Source organism: Sinohyriopsis cumingii, chromosome 8, assembly GCF_028554795.1.
Source record: "Sinohyriopsis cumingii isolate HCF-2022 chromosome 8, ASM2855479v2, whole genome shotgun sequence".
NCBI lineage: Eukaryota > Metazoa > Mollusca > Bivalvia > Unionida > Unionidae > Sinohyriopsis > Sinohyriopsis cumingii.
The window spans coordinates 89,732,954-89,754,983 of NC_142968.1; the positions used below are offsets into that span (position 1 = coordinate 89,732,954).

Sequence of the window (22,030 nt, forward strand, 5' to 3'; positions counted from 1 at the left end):
AAGTTTATGCATAATAAACAATGCAGTGTGATTGATTACAGGTCTATGCACAATGTACAATGCAGTGATTACAAGTATATGCACAATGTAAAATGCAGTGTGATTACAAGTCTATGCACGTTGTACAATGCAGTGTGATTATGAATCTATGCACACTGTACAACATAGTGTGATTACAAGTCTATGCACATTATACAATGCAGTGTGATTACAATTCTATGCACACTGTACAATGCAGTGTGATTACGAGTCTATGCGCACTGTACAACACAGTGTGATTACAAGTCTATGCACATTGTACAATGCAGTGTGATTACAAGTCTATGCATATTGTACAATGCAGTGTGATTATGAGTCTATGCACACTGTACAACATAGTGTGATTATGAATCTATGTGTATGTAACAAAAGGCCAATACTAGAAAATACAGAGTGACTTGTATCAATATTACACTGCAATTGGGTTCTCTTGGTTTATCTTATGATTCAAAACAGATGAAGTAACTGAAGTATCTTTCCTCTTAGAACAATCATTTTTTTAACACTATGGCAACTGCTATTCATTCAGACATGTTTGCAGGTCACACACTACTTTTTGTAGTTGAAAAACTGATGTTATTTCTTACTGATCTCTGTATGGTTCTTGTTTATGAAAATACATCACATAACTTCAAAACCAAGAAGTGTCATGGGACCCAAGTAATTTTACATTTTTCAGTTATTTTTTGATTTTTCAAAAGAATGCATCATGCTGAGACTGAACAAGTTGTAATTTATTAAATCCCTTTAATGATTTTTATAGTGAATATAATAATAAATACTCATTAGAGTAACAAGTCAATACTCATTAGAGAAACAAGTTGACATGAAGTCAATACTCATTCAATTAACAAGTCAATACTCATTAGAGTAACAAGTCAATACTCATTTGAGTAAGAAGTCAATACCAATTAGACTAACACATCAATACTGGTTAGAGAAACAAGTCAATACTCATTTGATTAACAAGTCAATACACATTAGAGTAACAAGTCAATACTCACTAGAGTAACAAGTCAATATTCATTAGAGTAACAAGTCAATACTCATTAGAGTAACAAGTTGATGCTCATTAAAGAAACAATACACATTAGAGTAACAAGTCAATACTCACTAGAGTAACAAGTCAATATTCATTAGAGTAACAAGTCAATACTCATTAGAGTAACAAGTTGATGCTCATTAGAGAAACAAGTCAATACACATTAGAGTAACAAGTCAATACACGTTAGAGTAACAAGTCAATACACATTAGAGAAAGAAGTCAATACAAAGAGTAACAAGTCAATATTCATTAAAGTAATGATACTCAGATTACCAAGTAACAAGACTCATTAGAGAAACAACTCATCTGATTAACAAGTCAATACTGAAACAAGTCAATACTCATTACAGTAACAAGTCAATACTCATCAGAGTAAATATACTCATTAGATTAACAAGGAAAATCTGTAAATATCTGCATATAAGCCCATTTGTGCGTAAGCAAACCCTTTAAACTGAATAGAAAGAAAAACTAAAAAGTGAATTACCTGCACATAAGCCGACTCATAGGTCCAGCTTTATTGAAAAATCTTGTTATTGATTTAAAAAATTGAAAAATGACTAAATAGTCTTGAACCCGCCCATAAATTTTCATTATTACAACCATTTTAGTTAGAAACTGGTAATGTTATTGCTTGTTTACATTTTGGAGAAAATTTGGTGTACCGATTCAGACCTGAAAACATTTGGAAAAGGGCAGGAATTCATTTAAAATTTGTGGCAGGAACCCTGAGTACAGCAGGATATGGGGGTTTAGGTTAAGTAAGTGATATTGTCTTTGGTGATCTGAATTAACAATATATACTGGTAGTTGACAAGAAAATTAACATTTTTAAAGTTTAGACCTGCAGAAAAGCCAACCTCCCTACTTCCAGGTTGTTTTTTTTCCCTAAATTATTCAGCTTATATGTGATTATTTACAGTAGTCAATAAAATAACAAGTAAATACTCCTTAGACTCACAAATAAATACTTGTTAGATGAACAATCATGTCTAATTATAATCAGTTTCCTCTGGGTACAGAATAAAATAACTGCTGTTACCATGTAAAAGCAGTGCTCTTTATATTGAATACAAATCATGCATTATGCCATTTTTACATATATACTAGTTACCTTCTCATGTCTATAGAAATAACAACTATTACAACAAAAAATATAGCCACCACCAAATGTTTAAAACAAAGATTTTAAAAGATTTAAATAAAAAGACACCACCAAAATATCAAAAGCACAGCAAGCAACATAACCAATTAATTAGTTACCCATGTATTTCATCTTGTGATTTTGAGAACCTCTTTTGGGACCCATAAAAACCAGGTGTTATTAGCTTCTTGTACGACTCAAAATTTTCTTTGGCTTGCCGATCTGCTTCCCAACTGCTATGTTTATTGACCTGATCTTGTGATTTGGAGTATGCTCGAGATTGTTTCAACCTCTCTAGCTCATCATCCGTTCTGCAAGGGGATTAAGGAGCTAATGAAAGCCAAAATTTATGTAATATACATAAAGTGCAACCTCCTGTATTGGGCCCTCATCTCTCATATAAAGCCAAGTTCACCCATTCCAATCTCTTTTTGTCTCATCTACAGTCCATAGATGATATGATGACTGATTATTTTATATTGTTTTGGTCTTGGAATGGTCCACTGTCTGTCAGGACCTGTATTTTGTATACAAATTATACCAACTAACATAGGCACCATCTGTCCGGACCGGTGTTTTGTACACAAATTATACAAATAACACAGGTTGTGAGCACATTACCAAAAACTGCATATCCACTCATTTATCAGCATATAAAACTTGCCAACATTGTTCAACTCAAGCAATTTGTTGGTGTTTACAACTGTCACCAGTGCCATGATGTCATCTATGGACTGTACATATTTTACCTTCTTCATTATCAACCTGCCTTATAAAAACCAAGTTTAAACCTTTGAAATGCATATCTTACATTTAATTGCTTCAGGCTTTTTCATTTCAAAAGGGTTGCTTATATACCAAAATAGTCTTGCTATTCCATTTAACCAACCATCATCTTCATCATTATCTGATGCATTAGATGTAAATAATTGAACCATAACTATTACCTGCTGTGTCAACAAGTTTTACTGGCAAAACTTTCAGATGCAATTATTGATCACGATTACTTATACCGCCATAAAAGTTTAACTTGACCAGGATGTCCAATAAATAGACTGATCATGATTAATTGACAAGTCTACATTGTCATTAGAAAATGTGTAACTTCATCAGAATGTCCAATAAATACACTGATCATCATTAATTGACAAGTCTACATTGTCATTAGAAAATGTGTAACTTCATCAGGATGTCCAATAAATAGACTGATCATGATTAATATTTGTATCAGTACTGTCAAAATGTGCAACTTTATCACAAGTCCAATACTTACTAATATTTCAGAACCTATCAAACAAATCTCTATGGTAATAGTCATAAACAACTAGTATATATACCTACATATACATATATATCTCTTCTGCAGCAGGCTGATTTACCAAATATTGACAGTATTCCAACACCATAGTGCTTAATTTAATCAATACCCCATAACTGGTAAGCAAATGTCTCTGGCAAAACCCAGAGTTTCATTCCAAAAATTGCAGGTAATTGAACAAAAATACTGAAAAAAATTTCATCACATATACAGCTCTCCCTCAGTCTAATGCTGTGCTTGGGATCCATTACTGCTGGCCACATTATGTACTGAACCGTGCTATACTGCTATACCAGGTGTTGCAATATATCTGAAACTGCGGTATATTGAGAATAGTGTAATATATGAAGCATGGTATAGCGAGCATGGTCATAATTTGTTAAATAATGGAGTTTTGAAAAGGAAATGAAGATAAAAGTTTCACTTTGTTCTCTTTCAACCATTATTGTTATATCTTGGTATGATATGGGTCAGAGGGTCCATAGTAGTACTGTATGAATGGCGCTATAATGCTGCTAATTAAAATGGGGAGAGCTGTATTTTCAGCCAACACTTTTTTTATATAAAGCAAGCTGACTTGTAACCTACATTAATCTCAAATCTGGAAATGGCTAAAGTTCAAAACTAAATGAAACTTATTTCATTTGTCATTTTTAAAGTTATTTTTGAAGCAGTCTCTTCAAATTCTTCCATGGCTTTACAAACCCTAAATAAACAATTAGTAGCCACACAGATTATGCTGATTAAATCACATCTTACAGTACCTATTTCTTCTAAGTAATACTGAAGGGCCTTTCAACTGGCCACGCCCCTCCATCATAAAACCTTTACCTCATTCTAATGCTGTGCTTGGGATCAATTACTCCTGGCCACATTATGTACTGAACCGTGCTTTAATCTTACCATAAAATATTCTGTCCAATCAAAAGGTTGAATTTTGTATAATTTCAGTTAAATTTCCAATTCTGGTTGTTTGGGTGTTATGGGTTTAATGCCATACTTCATCATATGATAGGCTATGCATGGTGGCCAGTATAATTGGTGGATGAAGAAGACAGGAAAACCCCGGGAAAAACCACCCAACCAGCTGGCAAGTTATCTGACATACCCTTGCTTGCCGAGCCTGAGACTAAAACTCCAATTCTGAAGTATAATGGTTGAGTTTCATGCTAGAGAGGCAGGGTGAGCTAACAACTGACGTAGAATACTCACCTAATTATACACTTGTTTCTTGAAGGAGTATTGTGGCTATTGTGGCAGCAATATTGAATGTATGACTGGTAGTATTTTCATTTAGGACCAAATATGTATCCTAATTTGTCTGTTGATACAGCCATCCAATTGGAGACAAGTAGTAATAGCAACATTTTCAACAGCTGACTTTCCCATAGAAATCGTAACTTTTTAGAGAAAACCCCTTGTTGATATGAATATCCATGTAGTAGTAGTAGTGATGAGATTTTCAAGATGGCCACTGGTAGTCATATTGGATGTCAGATCAGCAACCAACCAATAAGACCATGGGATGAATGTGTGTAAAGATTCAAGGCAATTGTCCAATAGTTAAGGAGGAGCAGCAATAAAGAACTGGTGCTAACGGGCGGACAACAGATGATGGCCAGATGATAGACGTCAGAGTTTCTCATGATCTCTTCTGGTCTATGACCAATTAGACAATTGTACAATTAGATATTAAATAAAACTGCTACTGAGTTCTTTGGTTTGAGAATCAACAGAACTTTGAATCACTGTCCTGCTAACATCTGAATAATAAAGAAAAAGTATTTCCATTCACCTTTAGATTTTGAAGGCAAATCACAAAGTTTGTTACTTTTTGGTCCCCTTTCTTTCCAAGATCTCTTTTTCTGATAAATGAAATCAGATTAAAATCATTTTACAACCCGTGAATACTGTCAACAATTAAAGGGATCTTGAATCTGAAATAAATGTATGAATGTAAAAAACCCAAGCTGAATAATTTAATTTTAAGTAAGCAAAAATACAACAGAAAAGATTTCTCTATTTTTGTTGCACAAGACATCCTTTTTGCTGTTGCAGCCTTTGTTTAGTGATAAAGAAAACAACTTTTATATTAGGCTTAATTTAGTGTGCGGATGCAAGGACACCAACACCAAAGTGATTGCTGTGTCGAACTTCAACCAGGTAGGCTCAACAAAGATGATCAATTGGCATAACATTTTTAAAAGGATTAAAAGGCTTTATAACAAGCTCGATTGAAACTTATCCAGTGCTTCTTGAGGAGTTAGACCAAATGTTGATGGACAACGCATACATGTATGGAAAAGGGCCATACTGCCAGCATTGATCTTATGGCCAGGTGACCAAACAAACTGAAACTGAATATTCACTAAATTTTCTCACCCCATTAACATTGCTGAAATCACCAAAAGTGTACAATTATGAACTCTTAACCTTTGTGGCATGGCTGTGGAGTTGGCAGGCATGGAAAGTAAATAAGCTTTAGGATTCTGCCTTATTGGGTGATTGGGGTAATTTAGGACAGAAAAGGATATAAAATGGTATCACTGACCTTAACCTTAAAGATATAACCTCGACTATGCTCCATGACATGCCAATAAATTGAACAACAATCCATTAAAGGGACTGATGCTCTACTGGCCAAAAAGAAATACCAGGAATTCTCGACATGGGACCAGTGCACTAATGACCAAAGGAAATACCAGGAATTCTTGGCATGGGACCAATGCTCTAATGACCAAAAAGAAATACCAGGAATTCTCGGCATGGGACCAACGCTCTACTAGCCACCAGTATAAAAAACTTTGTTAAAAAATGTCTCATTGAACTTTATACCAAGAAAGCTACAAGACTTGATCAGATTGGTCCACAACTCATTAAAACTTCTGCCACAGCTATTACAGATAGCATAACATTCATAATCAATTTAAGTATTGCAACCTTATCTGTCCCCAGAATATGGAAAACTGCAAAAGTAATGCCTATTCACGAATCCAGTTCTAAGGATGATGCTGATAACTACCAGCCAATCTCAATACGCCCAAACTTGTCAAAATGGATTGAAAAACATGTCCATGACTCGTTCATGTCATATTTAACCAAACACTTGCTGTTACACCCTAATCAATCAGGCTTTAGACAGAAACATTTGATCAAGGTAGAATAATAGGATCTGTATTTGTAGATTTCAGGAATGCATTTGACATGGTGGATCATGAAATCGTTTTGAAGAATTTGAAAATTTACCAATGTGAAGAAAGCACAGTTAGATGGTTTACTTCATACTTAAGTGAGAGAACACACCATGTTGATATAAGTAATGTTCTGTCTGATCCTGGAACAATTAGAGTACCACAAGGCTCAATTCTATTTCCATTACCATTTATTTTATTTATTAATGACCTACCACGTTTACTAAAAGACTCAATATCATCAACAGATCTCTAAGCAGATGACACAACATTGTCAGACTTCCAAAACACAAAGCATGAACTGGAAATTTCTTTACAGAATGTCCTAAACAAACTGGACAACTGGTGCACATGCAATGGCAAGGTTGTATATACTGGTAAAACTGAAATATTACTTACCTCAACATGGCAAAAAAAGAACAAATCTCTATGGTGATGAACTATGTCTGACATGGAAGGATGAAAATCTGCAGATGGTCCGTTATGAAAGACTACTTGGTGTTTTGACAGATAATAACCTATCATGGACTGAACATGTCAATTAGTAAAAAAAGTAAATTCAAGCTAATTGCTTCTCAGTAGGATAAGACATTTTCTACATGAAAGGCTCAGAAAATTATTTTATAACAGTTACATATAACCCTATTTAGATTAATGTAATACATTATGGGGTAATTCAAACAATAAAAACATTGCAAAGCTAGCACATCTTCAAAAAACACCATTAATCCAGAGAGAAAGCAAGGAAAATTTAGCTGGTAAGTTAAAAATATTGAAGACCGAATCCAGTTGAGAAAAGCCTAATTTATTTACAGGATCTCCAAAAATAGTGCTCTTGAATATTTACAATCACTATTCCAGTATAGGCTACCTGGTAATACTCTCCACCTGTGATCCATATCTACCAAACAGTATAAAATTCCGAAACCAAATAAAGAATTATTCAAAAAGGTTTCTAATACTCTGGACCTTTTCTCTGGAATAGAATTCTAGTTGACATTAGAAATGCCCACTCTATAGGCCTGTTCGATAAGGGTTGTTATGTCCCATGACTTATTAATTCCCCTAATTTACCCATGATGCAACGCTCTTCCGGCGAGCAAATCTATATGCTGTGATGGAGGCCAACAAAGCATCGAATTAAAGCTATCCAACAGTATATAATGTGTGTATATATCTTATTAATCACATCTTCATTTGATATCAATTTATTAGGTTCTCATCAGTCTAAACCGATCAATGCTAATAAAACTGTGTTAAAATGCAAAATAAATAAATTTTTTATCTTTTAATCAGTATTGCATGCGAATTTACTGATTTTCATATCCTTCAAACGTGCCTCTATACATGCTGCTTTGCGATGGTACCACATATTTCGATGCTAATACAATAGATTTAAAGAAAAGATTTCAAGCTATACAACAGCATATAATGTGTGTAGATATGCTATTAATTACTTCTTCATTTGTCTGTCCGTTCCCCTAATGCTTTCCTATATGAACGTTACCGATCTTCATATGCTTGCTACATGCGTCTACCCATGCCGTTTTGCACTGGTGCAGTGGTGCCACATATTTCGATGCTCATACTATAGATGTGAAGCATAGAGCCCAATTATACATATACTTTATTCTGCATGAACAATACTGCTAACTTTTAAGTTCAACCTTTCTTCAGTAATTTCAGTTTTGTTCCGGAAATTCCCTTTGTTAGGGTAAATCGAGGGACTGGATTTTGACAGAAAACAAAACATGAAATCTATGATGTCTGTTTTTTTTTTACTCATATTAGTATATACAAGTATATAAGATGATTTATTCATTGACAATTGGCATTCATAATCTAATTCAAACATGTACTTGATATTTTTAAAAAGCACATTCTTATTACATATCAGACAGAACTGATAATTTGCTTTGTTTCTAATGTGTCATCTCCTGACAAATCTAATTCATATTCCTCTTCATCTAAGCAAAATATATTTCACTAAAAGCTGATTATTACATTATCTAAGTATGCCAAGGAAACAACGAATATATTTAAATATGTGTATGAGGATTTATAATAATAATAATAATAATAATAATAACAATAATACTAATATAACAATAGTAATAATGTTATAAATAGGAGAATTTATGTGTTATGGGTGGAATTTTAATGATAATAATATAAATTCAGTCTGTGAAACACACAGACACGCTATCACACTTTTATCTAAATTTATGCACTCAAGTTGACGCATTTGTAAAGGGGTATTGCTCACCGGAAATAGAGATTGTAAATTCGTGCATACGGTGTCTGTTTTCAATTCACTGAAGAGCTCATCAAGGGAGTCTATTTTCAGGGGCAGTAACAACCCTTATCGAACAGGCCTATTTCCTTCTTCCAAATCCAATATATCCAGTGGCTTCAGACATGCAGTTAAAATAAATTTCTTTGTATGAAGGCCTTGAGGTAGATTAGTTCTTCAGCTAATTGTGTTAGCCTCTTCAAATAAAATCATTTATTATTATTATTATCAACAGAATAAGAAATGAAGAACCTTTCTTTTTCATCAAATGACTACTATCTGACACACTGCTTTCATATTAATCCATGTATTCAGTATGGGGCTGAGACTAACTAAATAATCTGGTGTCTTGAAAATCCATACATTATGTTGGATGTTATCATGAATAAATAATTACTATGTTATTCAAGGATATGTGTACTTAAAAAAGACACACAAGATTGACAAATATTTTTTCATGAACTTTAATGCCTTCATATTTCTCAGATGTTTGCAATTTTATCAGATTGCATAATGTTTAAATGATTATTTGTTATTAAAATTTTGTAGCATATATGCTTTTGTAAAGAACACAAATTCTAAGTTTGCATTTATTACTATTGTATCAGTCATGAAATTAATGCAGAGCTTTCAAGTTGATGAAAGGAAGTAACACAGGACAAATTGTAATTTTGCATTTATCGCTATTCAAAGTTGATGTAAAGAAGCAGAGGACAATTTTGCATTTACCACTATTCAAAGTGGATGACAAGTAAAGGACAAATCATAATTTTGCATTTATCACTATTCAAAGTGGATGACAAGTAAAGAACAAATCATAATTTTGCACTTATCACTATTCAAAGTGGATGACAAGTAAAGGACAAATTGTAATTTTGCATTTATCACTATTCAAAGTTGATGTAAAGAAGCAAAGGACAATTTTGCATTTACCACTATTCAAAGTTGATGTAAAGAAGCAAAGGACAATTTTGCATTTATCGCTATTCAAAGTTGATGTAAAGAAGCAGAGGACAATTTTGCATTGACCACTATTCAAAGTTGATGTAAAGAAACAAAGGACAATTTTGCATTTATCGCTATTCAAAGTTGATGTAAAGAAGCAGAGGACAATTCTGCATTTACCACTATTCAAAGTTGATGTAAAGAAGCAAAGGACAATTTTGCATTTATCGCTATTCAAAGTGGATGACAAGTACAAATCATAATTTTGCATTTATCACTATTCAAAGTTGATGTAAAGAAGCAAAGGACAATTTTGCATTTACCACTATTCAAAGTTGATGTAAAGAAGCAAAGGACAATTCTGCATTTACCACTATTCAAAGTGGATGACAAGTAAAGGACAAATCATAATTTTGCATTTATCACTATTCAAAGTTGATGTAAAGAAGCAAAGGACAATTTTGCATTTATCGCTATTCAAAGTTGATGTAAAGAAGCAGAGGACAATTCTGCATTTACCACTATTCAAAGTTGATGTAAAGAGGCAGAGGACAATTCTGCATTTACCACTATTCAAAGTTGATGTAATGAAGCAAAGGACAATTCTGCATTTACCACTATTCAAAGTGGATGACAAGTAAAGGACAAATCATAATTTTGCATTTATCACTATTCAAAGTTGATGTAAAGAAGCAAAGGACAATTTTGCATTTATCGCTATTCAAAGTGGATGACAAGTAAGGACAAATCATAATTTTGCATTTATCACTATTCAAAGTTGATGTAAAGAAGCAAAGGACAATTTTGCATTTACCACTATTCAAAGTTGATGTAAAGAAGCAAAGGACAATTCTGCATTTACCACTATTCAAAGTGGATGACAAGTAAAGGACAAATCACAATTTTGCATTTATCACTATTCAAAGTTGATGTAAAGAAGCAAAGGACAATTTTGCATTTATCGCTATTCAAAGTGGATGACAAGTAAAGGACAAATCATAATTTTGCATTTATCACTATTCAAAGTTGATGTAAAGAAGCAAAGGACAATTTTGCATTTACCACTATTCAAAGTTGATGTAAAGAAGCAAAGGACAATTCTGCATTTACCACTATTCAAAGTGGATGACAAGTAAAGGACAAATCATAATTTTGCATTTATCACTATTCAAAGTTGATGTAAAGAAGCAGAGGACAATTTTGCATTTATCGCTATTCAAAGTTGATGTAAAGAAGCAGAGGACAATTTTGCATTTATCGCTATTCAAAGTTGATGTAAAGAAGCAAAGGACAATTTTGCATTTATCACTATTCAAAGTTGATGTAAAGAAGCAAAGGACAATTTTGCATTTATCGCTATTCAAAGTTGATGTAAAGAAGCAGAGGACAATTTTGCATTTATTGCTATTCAAAGTTGATGACATGGACAAATTGTAATTTTGCATTTATCACTATTCAAAGTTGATGTAAAGAAGCAGAGGACAATTTTGCATTTATCGCTATTCAAAGTTGATGTAAAGAAGCAAAGGACAATTTTGCATTTATCGCTATTCAGAGTTGATGTAAAGAAGCAAAGGACAAATTTGCATTTACCATTATTCAAAGTTGATGGACAAGGACAAATGTAATTTTACATTTATCACTATTCAAAGTTGATGTAAAGAAGCAAAGAACAATTTTGCATTTATCACTATTCAAAGTTGATGTAAAGAAGCAAAGGACAATTTTGCATTTATCAGTAGTCAAAGTTGATGTAAAGAAGCAAAGGACAATTTTGTATTTATCAGTAGTCAAAGTTGATGTAAAGAAGCAAAGGACAATTTTACATTTATCACTATTCAAAGTTCATGACAAGTAAAGGGCAATTCATAATTTTGAATTTATCTCTATTCAAAGTTCATGACAAGTAAAGGACAAATCATAATTTTGCATTTATCACTATTCAAAGTGGATGACAAGTAAAGGACAAATCGCAATTTTGCATTTATCACTATTCAAAGTTCATGACAAGTAAAGGACAAATTGTAATTTTGCATTTATTGATTATTGCATCAGATTGGCATTACATTAGTGCAGAGCAAAATTTTAAGTTCATGAAATGCTACATGTAAATCAATTTGCAATCACTATACTTAATTGCTCCTCATCTTTCACAAATGCATCAAGAATTATATATATTACATATTTCTAACTAAAATCAAATAAATATGTGACAAATTGCCATTGCATATGGCAGGGCTGGATGGAGGATACACCCTTTGAATATGAACTTAGTTTATATTTTGTTCTGACTTTTAATTTGTGACCAATGCAGTATAAGAAAATGGGGCTTTTATGACATAAGCCTACAATGTGATATACACAAATTAGGGGCTTCATGATAGAGACTCCAATGTGGTATTCAAAAATGGGGCCTCCATGATAGACTCCAACCTGCTATAAAAAAATGGGGCCTTCATGATAAAGACTCCAAAGTGGTATACAAAAAAGAGGCCTTCATGATAAATACTTCAAAGTGGTATACAAAATGAGGCCTCTGTGATAAAGACTCAAATGTGGTATACAAAATGGGCCTTCATGACAAAGACTCCAATGTGGTATACAAAAATGAGGCCTTCATGATAAAGACTCAAATGTGGGCCTTCATAACAGAGGCTCCAATGCAGTATACAAAAATGGGCCTTCATGACAGAGACTCGAATGTGGTATACAAAAATTGGGCCTTCATGATGTAGACTCTAAAGTGGTATACAAAAATGGGGTTTTCATGATAGAGACTCCAATGTGGAATACAAAAATGAGGCCAATGTGGTATATACAAAAATGGGGACTTCATGATAGGGCCTTCAATGTGGGGCGAGATGATGCATAATCATTAAGAAATTCATTTCTTCATCTCAAATGACTCACAAGAGATATAGTGGAAGGAAACTTAAAATACTGAACAATATTTACCATAAAGATTTGACCCCCACTGTGGTACATGCTACACATCAGAGTGATGATACACAGGTATACAAAGTTTCATCCTTTTATTTTGCATGGCTTCAAAATTATGACGTCTTAACATAAGGGTGCTGGATGGACAGATGGAAGGATGGAAATGCCATGTCCCTCATGTTTCTCAAAATGATGGGGGACAAAATGCAAGAATTTCATCATATTTTAAGGTTTGTTCCAACTGATAAGGATTTTAAGGAATGCAACACTATCTTTATGGCCAACCCAAATTAATAATTTTTGTTCTGTACCCTTGCATCCAAAATCTTGTTAATCATGTGAAAGATTAATAAATTGGTCTATGAGATAGATAATCCACTAATCCTTCAAGGAAATGAGAATTGATTGGAGACACACATACACACATATATCACCTGAAACCATTCCCAATACAAACTGATACAAATAATTTGAATAATACCAAAATGAGCACAAAAACATGCCACTGATCACCACAATCTATACAGATTACCTATGGCTGATAGAGTATGAACGTTGGTGCATGAAATCCCTATAATAGAAAAGATACAGTGAATCATCAAAGAAAAAGAAAATTTTACTTAAACAAGTTTTGGCAAAAGATGTTCACTTATTTTTAGATAAGCCTAATTTTTAACAAGTCACTCAATTAAAATTCCATTCATGTTGACAATACATAATACGAGTCACTCCATTAAAATTAATCATGCTGACACTGCATATTATGAGTCACTCCGTTAAAATTCCATTGATGCTGACACTGCATAATGAATTAATGTATAGTCAGACAGCATAATTACAGAAGTCGAATCCAACTGTAAATGACACAAACCACAATCCGCCATGATGTAATGCAGCAGATCTGGGTCCTTGCAGTTTGCAAGGAATAGTCAGTGGAACAAACATCACATACCCTGACCTGTTGGTGCATTTTGCATGGAATAATTAAATGGAACAAACAACAGACCCTGACCTGTTGGTGCATTTTGCAAGGAATAATCAAGTGGAACAAACAATACAGACCCTGGCATGTTGGTGCATTTTGCAAGGAATGTTCAGTGCAACAAACAACACAGACCCTGACCTGTTGGTGCATTCTGATGGTTTGTTTTTTTTGCAGCTGGAATTGACTTGTGAGTCTATATGGTACCTACTGCACTAATTTACCGTAATCTTGTGATGTATATTACAGACAAGGCAAAAATTGCTCACTATTTTACTGATGGAAATAAATATGCAAAAATATTTAATTGTAAAGACATGACAAGATTAACTATCTAGATCTAGAATTGTCCAGTTAGCAATTGTCCTTCAAAGGTCAATGGTTTTCCATTGGTTCTCCAGATTCCTCCTCTAAGGCCATCCTTACCTGAACCACTATATGAGCTAGTAATGTTACTGTGAGCTTATGGCTGTATCACAATATTGCCACTTATTTACAGTAGTGTCATGACAATACAATGTTCATAGTAAGACACACCTGGCCAAGAGCTTAGGACAAATGTACTGCTTTATAAAATTCCATTTTTGGGGCACTGACCATGGCCTGTAGACTGTTGCAGTTATATTTAACAAATATGCATCGAGTGGAATGTACCAAGCCTGAGGATACTTGTTATTAATGTACTAATGGTGAGGATGCCACCGATAATGGTAAACATGCTACTCTGCATTACTGCTAACTGGCTAGAGATTCATGTTGAGTGGGGAGGAGAGGATATAAAATCTATACCAATCACCAATCTGTTTTGCTAGTATCATCATATCACCATATCTGATGATATATCATATTGATATGCCTGTAGTATGAATGATGTAAAATAAATATGATATCGTGTTGCTGACATACCAGTAGTATGAATGATGTAAAATAAATATATCGTGTTGGTGATATACCAGTAGTATGAATTATGTAAAGCAAATGTTATATTGTGTTGGTGATCTACTTGTAGTATGAATGATGTAAAGTAAATGTTATATTGTGTTGGTGATATACCAGTAGCATGAATGATGTAAAATAAATGATATTGTGTTGGTGATATACCAGTAGTACGAATTATGTAAAGTAAATGTTACATTGTGTTGGTGATCTACTTGTAGTATGAATGATGAAAAGTAAATGTTATATTGTGTTGGTGATATACCAGTTGTATGATGATATGAAATAAATATACCGAGTTGTTGATATACAAGTAGTATGAATCATGTAAAATAAATGATATATTGTGCTGGTGATATAACAGTAGTATGAATCATGTAAAATAAATGATATATTGTGTTGGTGATAAACCAGTAGTATAATGTAAAATAAATGATATATTGTGTTGGTGATATAAAAGCAGTATGAGCAATATAAAATAAATGTTATATTGTGTTTATGATATGCAAATAGTATGAGCGATGTAAAATTTATATAAAAAATGAATTTGATATCGCATTGGTGATATACCATCAGTATGAGCAATGTAAAATAAATGGTGTTTAAATTATAACACATCCTCAGAAGGAAAATCTTTTGGATAAGTAAAGATCGACTAGAAAAGATATGCAATTTTCTAACAATTAAATCTTCTTGACTTCCCCATATATACTCTTGACTGAGAAAGGATGATTCAATGTCTTGACAAGTCATTGCCAATACAGTACTCTCTCAAACTGTTTCTCCACAGACACTCTAAATCCTGACTGGCCCAAAATGTATATGCATTGACAATCTTAGCCATGACTAGCCCAAACTGTATTTCGATAGACAATCTCAACCTTGACAGACCCAAACTTATCTCCATAGACATTCTCAACCTTGACTGGCCCAAACTGTATCTGCACTGACAATCTTAACTTGACTGGCCAAAACTGTATCTCGATAGGCAATCTCAACCTTGACTGGCCCAAACTGTATCTCGATAGACAATGTCAACCTTGACAAGCCCAAACTGTATCTCCATAGACACTCTCAACCTTGACTGGCCCAAACTGTATCTGCACTGACAATCTTAGCCTTGACTGGCCCAAACTGTATCTTGATAGACAATCTCAACCTTGACAGGCCCAAACTGTATATCCATAGACACTCTCAACCTTGACTGGCCCAAACTATAACTCCATAGACAATCTTAGCCTTGACTGGCCCAAACTGTATCTCAATAGACAATCTCAACCTTGACAGGCCCAAACTGTATCTCCATAGACACTCTCAACCTTGACTGGCCCAAACTGAATCTGCACTCACAATCTTAGCCTTGACTGGCCCAAACTGTATCTCCACAGACACTCTCAACCTTGACTGGCCTAAACTGTATCTGCACTGACAATCTTAGCCTTGACTGGCCAAAACTGAATCTCAATAGACAATCTCAACCTTGACAGGCCCAAACTGTATCTCCATAGACACTCTCAACCTTGACTGGCCCAAACTGAATCTGCACTCACAATCTTAGCCTTGACTGGCCCAAACTTATCTCCATTGACAATCTCAACCTTGACTGACCCAAACTGTATCTCGACAGATGCTCTCAACCTTGACTTGCCCAACTGTATCTGCTTTGACAATCTTAGCCTTGACTGGCTCAAACTGTATCTCCATAGACAATCTCAACCTTGACTGGCCCAAACTGTATCTCCATAGACAATCTCAACACTAACTGGCTCAAACTGTATCTCCATAGACAATCTCAACCTTGATTGGCACAAACGATCTCCACAGACAATCTCAACCTTGACTGGCCCAAACTGTATCTGCATAGGCAATCTTAGCCTTGACTGGCCCAAATTGTATCGCAAGAGACAATCTCAACCTTGACTGGCCCAAACTATATCTCCACAGACACTCAACCTTGACTGGCCCAAACTGTATCTCCATAGACACTCTCAACCTTGACTGGTCCAAACTGTATCTGCACTGACAATCTTAGCCTTGACTGGCCCAAACTGTATCTCCATAGACAATCTCAACTTTGACTGGCCCAAACTGTATCTGCAAAGGTAATCTTAGTTTTGACTGGCCCAAATTGTATCTGCATAGATAATTTACAGACATCAGTCTGGGGAAAAGAGCCATATATCATGCTCCAATTTAGTTTGTTCATATCAGTGGGATATGTTTGCTATATCATTAGGATATGTTGGTTCATATCAGTGGGATATGTTTGCTATATCATTAGGATATGTTTGTTTATATCAGTGGGATATGTTTGCTGTATCATTAGGATATGTTTGTTCATATCAGTGGGATATGTTTGCTGTATCATTAGGATATGTTTGTTCATATCAGTGGGATATGTTTGCTATATCATTAGGATATGTTTGTTCATATCAGTGGGATATGTTTGTTATATCATTAGGATATGTTGGTTCATATCAGTGGGATATGTTTGCTATATCATTAGGATATGTTTGTTCATATCAGTGGGATATGTTTGTTATATCATTAGGACATGTTGGTTCATATCAGTGGGATATGTTTGCTATATCATTAGGATATGTTTGTTCATATCAGTGGGATATGTTTGCTATATCATTAGGACATGTTGGTTCATATCAGTGGGATATGTTTGTTATATCATTAGGATATGTTGGTTCATATCAGTGGGATATGTTTGCTACATCATTAGGATATGTTTGTTCATATCAGTGGGATATGTTTGTTATATCATTAGGACATGTTGGTTCACATCAGTGGGATATGTTTGTTATATCATTAGGATATGTTGGTTCATATCAGTGGGATATGTTTGCTATATCATTAGGATATGTTGGTTCATATCAGTGGGATATGTTTGTTATATCATTAGGATATGTTGGTTCATATCAGTGGGATATGTTTGCTATATCATTAGGATATGTTTTTTCATATCAGTGGTATATGTTTGTTATATCATTAGGACATGTTGGTTCATATCAGTGGGATATGTTTGTTATATCATTAGGATATGTTGGTTCATATCAGTGGGGTATGTTTGCTATATCATTAGGATATGTTTTTTCATATCAGTGGTATATGTTTGTTATATCATTAGGATATGTTGGTTCATGTCAGTGGAATATGTTTGTTCATATCAGTGGGATATGTTTGTTATATCTGGTGTGGATGTGATTCGGATTTTTAAGACAGCTTCAAAAAAATTCAGTCATATTGATATGTCTGCAGTGTGGCAGTTTATAGTGATGTCTAGCACAGGGTCATCATGTCACAGACATGCAGCATCATGTCCCACCCAGTCACATTATCCTGACACCAGGCCAACCAGTCCTAACATTAACCTCTTAACGCTGAGTACCATTTTTTTAAAAGTCTTCAGTATGACTTGGCCAGGGTTTGAATCTGTGACCTCCTGCATATGATGTGTACGTTCTAACCACTAAGCCACCAGACCAGTCTGTTATATCAGTCCCATGTTATATCAGTGGGATATGTCTGGATTCTATTGCCAGTGTTCATATCATGAAAATTATTCTCTCATAGTACATGCAACATGAACAGGATGCTATATAACTTAAAACAAGTTGTTTACTTTTAACATTCTTTCTAAAAGTATCAAATTTCTTAATATTTTCTACTGAAATAGAAACTAATGTATGTATCATCCCTATTACTGACGTTAAAAATGTTCAAGTGCCATCTAGTGGCCCATATTTTTGGGTATCTTATTTTAGTTTCACTTCATTTATTTGCTATGCCCTGGTTTAATTTTCCATCACACTGTGATGAAAACCAAAGTGGACCAGATGACCCATGCTGTCTTAAACTCCAAATGCCAGTGTTATACTATTGATATGTACTGGTCACTAGCCGTACAGTATTGTTATATATGGCACAAGGTGTTCTATTGAAACATTTAAGCTGATCAGTTTACTAACATTTGTATAAATCATCTTAGCTGAAAACCTAATTGGCCATTGTTATCTACAGAAGACTTTCAAAAATTTTAAGTAGAAAATGCAGCAGAGATAACAAATCTACAATGTTCATCCCATTTTAATGGCATTACAGATATCTAGACAAAAAGGGATTGCAAAATAAAGCAGATTTGAGAAGTTAAAGAAAAGGAAGTATCTTCTGGAAAAAAGGAACAATATATGTGAATAGAGAAATCACAAAAGACTCATCTGACTAAATATTTATTTTATTACTTTCATGTTATTTGTTTAGTGGGTTACTGTATAGGTATAAGACAAAAACAATGACTTCCAAAGCAGAGAGGTGGTAGTGCTGAACTGCAGTTCTGTTTTATTTTGCAATCCCTTATTACTGATATCATGGGTGAAAATTCCATGACATATCATGTAAATGATGTGATATGAAGCTAATCATGTTGATACTGTCATGGAAATGATGTTATATGAAGGAAGTCATGTCAGTTTTGTCATGGAAATGATGTGATATGAAGCTTATCATGTCAGTATTATCATGAAAATGATGTAATATTAAGCTAATCATGTCAATACTGTCATATAATTGATGTGATACGAAGCTTATCATGTCAGTATTGTCACAGAAATGATGTGATATGAAGGTAATCATGTCAATACTGTCATATAATTGATGTGATATGAAGCTTATCGTGTCAGTATTGTCATAGAAATGATTTGATATGAAAGTAATCATGTCAATATTGTAATTGTTTGTCAACAACATGTGCCCAAATGTGAACACTGTACAACCAGATGTGCTTGTGTGTGACATGCCATTAAGCTTCTACTCCATTCTATTCCAGATTTTAAGCTAAAAGCAAAACCAGATCTGACAGTGCATTATATAACATTCGATATGGGTTGATGCTGTTCAGAACTGTGAGCAAGTCAAGAAATAAGTATGCACTGAGAAATGTGAAATTAGGGTGTCGAATATGTGACACACAGAGAGGATGTGGTTTGATGAGCATTACACCCAGATATGTCTGATCAAATGTCTAATTATAACATAGTAATTTGATTGTCATTGTGGTTTTACTATCTCTAATTCAATGTATTAAAGATGATTACCAGTACTAATAAGATATTTACAAGTGTTTCTGAGTGGTGTTTTGGAACTGGGACAATGTATATGTGATGTATTTAATCCTACTTGATTTTAAATGAAGACAAGATTTTTATGCAAATTTACAAATCTAAAAATATCACGGACATATCCATATAAAAATTAGGTCAAATGTAAGAAATTTAACTTTGACATTACAGGGTGTAAATTATCAAAATCTTACAGACCAATATACCTTGACAAGGCTATTAGGTGTATCTTACAGGTCAATAGACCTTGACAAGGCTGTTAGGTGTATCTTACAGACCAATATACCTTGAAAAGGCTGTTAGGTGTATCTGACAGACCAATATACCTTGACAAGGCTGTTAAGTGTTATCTTACAGACCAAAATACCTTGACAAGGCTGTTAAGTGCATCTTACAGACCAATATACCATGAAAAAGCTGTTAGGTGTATCTTACAGACCAATATATCTTGACATGGCTGTTAGGTGTATCTTACAGACCAATATATCTTGACAAAGCTGTTAGGTGCATCTTACATATCAATATACCTTGACAAGGCTGTTAGGAGTATCTTACATTCCAATATACCCTGACATGGCTGTTAGGTGTATCTTACAGATCAATATACCTTGACAAGGCTGTCAGGTGTATCTTACAGTCCAATATACCTTGACAAGGCTGTTAGGTGAATCTTACAGACCAATATACCTTGACAAGGCTGTTAGGTGAATCTTACAGACCAATATACATGTACCTTGACAAGGCTGTTAGATGAATCTTACAGTCCAATATAACTTGAGAAGGCTGTTAGGTGTATCTTACAGACCATTATACCTTGACAAGGCTGTTAGGTGTATCTTACAGACCAATATACCTTGACAAGGCTGTAAAGTGAATCTTACAGATCAATATACCTTGACAAGGCTGTTAGGTGAATCTTACAGACCAATATACCTTGACAAGGATGTCAGATGTTTCTTACAGGCCATTACACCCTGACAAGCTGTTAGGTGTATTTTTACAGACCAATATACCTTGACAAGGATGTTAAGTGTATCTTACAGGCCAATACACATCGATAAGGCTGATAAGGCTGCTAGGTGTTTCTTACAGGTCAATATACCTTGATAAGGATGTTAGACGTTTCTTGCAGACCAACATATCTTGACAAGAAAGTCAGGTGTTTCTTACAAACCAAGACACTGGATATTCAAGTTTTAGATCTCATTTATCAACCAGAAAATAGCATTAACTTTCATGTCAAGTTAAAGGAAATGAAGCTAAAATCCCAAAATGAGGAACATGCTGTGTTCTACTTACTAGTGCAAGCCTGATTCAAGAAAATCTTGGAAATGCAAGCTGATTAGGACTGAAAAGCTGCTTCACTGAAAAGCTTGTATTTCATGCTAAAAACTAATTAATTTCACTTGGTGGCATCAGCCTGAGGTAGCAATATGTCAAGCAAGGAGCATGATCAATTACCAAGTGTAGAATATAGTTAGGTACATCTGATATAGCCTTAGTTGTCACTCTGCATAGAAAAGGAGGTGCAAGGTAGTGTGCAAGGGTGTACAAGTAGCAACTAAACTATGGGTTACAAATGGTAGATGGGTTTTATTGTGCATTCTTGGGAAGAGAGATTATATGTAACTGACTAGCTTTGATAATAATAAAATGATGATGATGATGATGATGATTAATACTGTCAAGTTAAAAGGGATAGCAAACATAAGACAGACTGCATACAGCAAGCACTCAATATGACAAGACAAAGGTCAATGTACCCAACATGCCATTAAGAACAAATTTCTCTTTACCTTTTGTTGCCACTCAAGAATTGGCTTCATTTACAAAAGTAAATTTGTATCGGTCATTACTGGATGAAATGGGAATTATACCAAAAACATTTTTCTTTTGATTAAACTAGGGTCAACATTTCTAATGTACACTCGACATTTTGGAAGCCATCCACAATAGCAAAAATAGTGTTCAATTACTAAACTGGCAATATTTGGAACACATCTATTGGCACCATGTATATTTTAAACTGAATTCATTGTGGCATTTTGTTAACAGTTACCTTTGCTTGTCT

General features: G+C 34.2%; 1 protein-coding gene across 1 annotated transcript in view; it reads right to left on the minus strand.

Annotated features, from left to right (window-relative positions):
• LOC149794117 (tight junction protein 1-like) overlaps window positions 1-22,030 on the minus strand; it is a 202,222-nt gene that overhangs the window by 27,231 nt on the left and 152,961 nt on the right. The window contains exon 31 of the mRNA XM_089968094.1: window positions 2,348-2,539. Within this exon, the coding sequence (XP_089824220.1) occupies window positions 2,348-2,539 (192 nt within the window). The remainder of the gene's footprint in view (window positions 1-2,347; window positions 2,540-22,030) is intronic.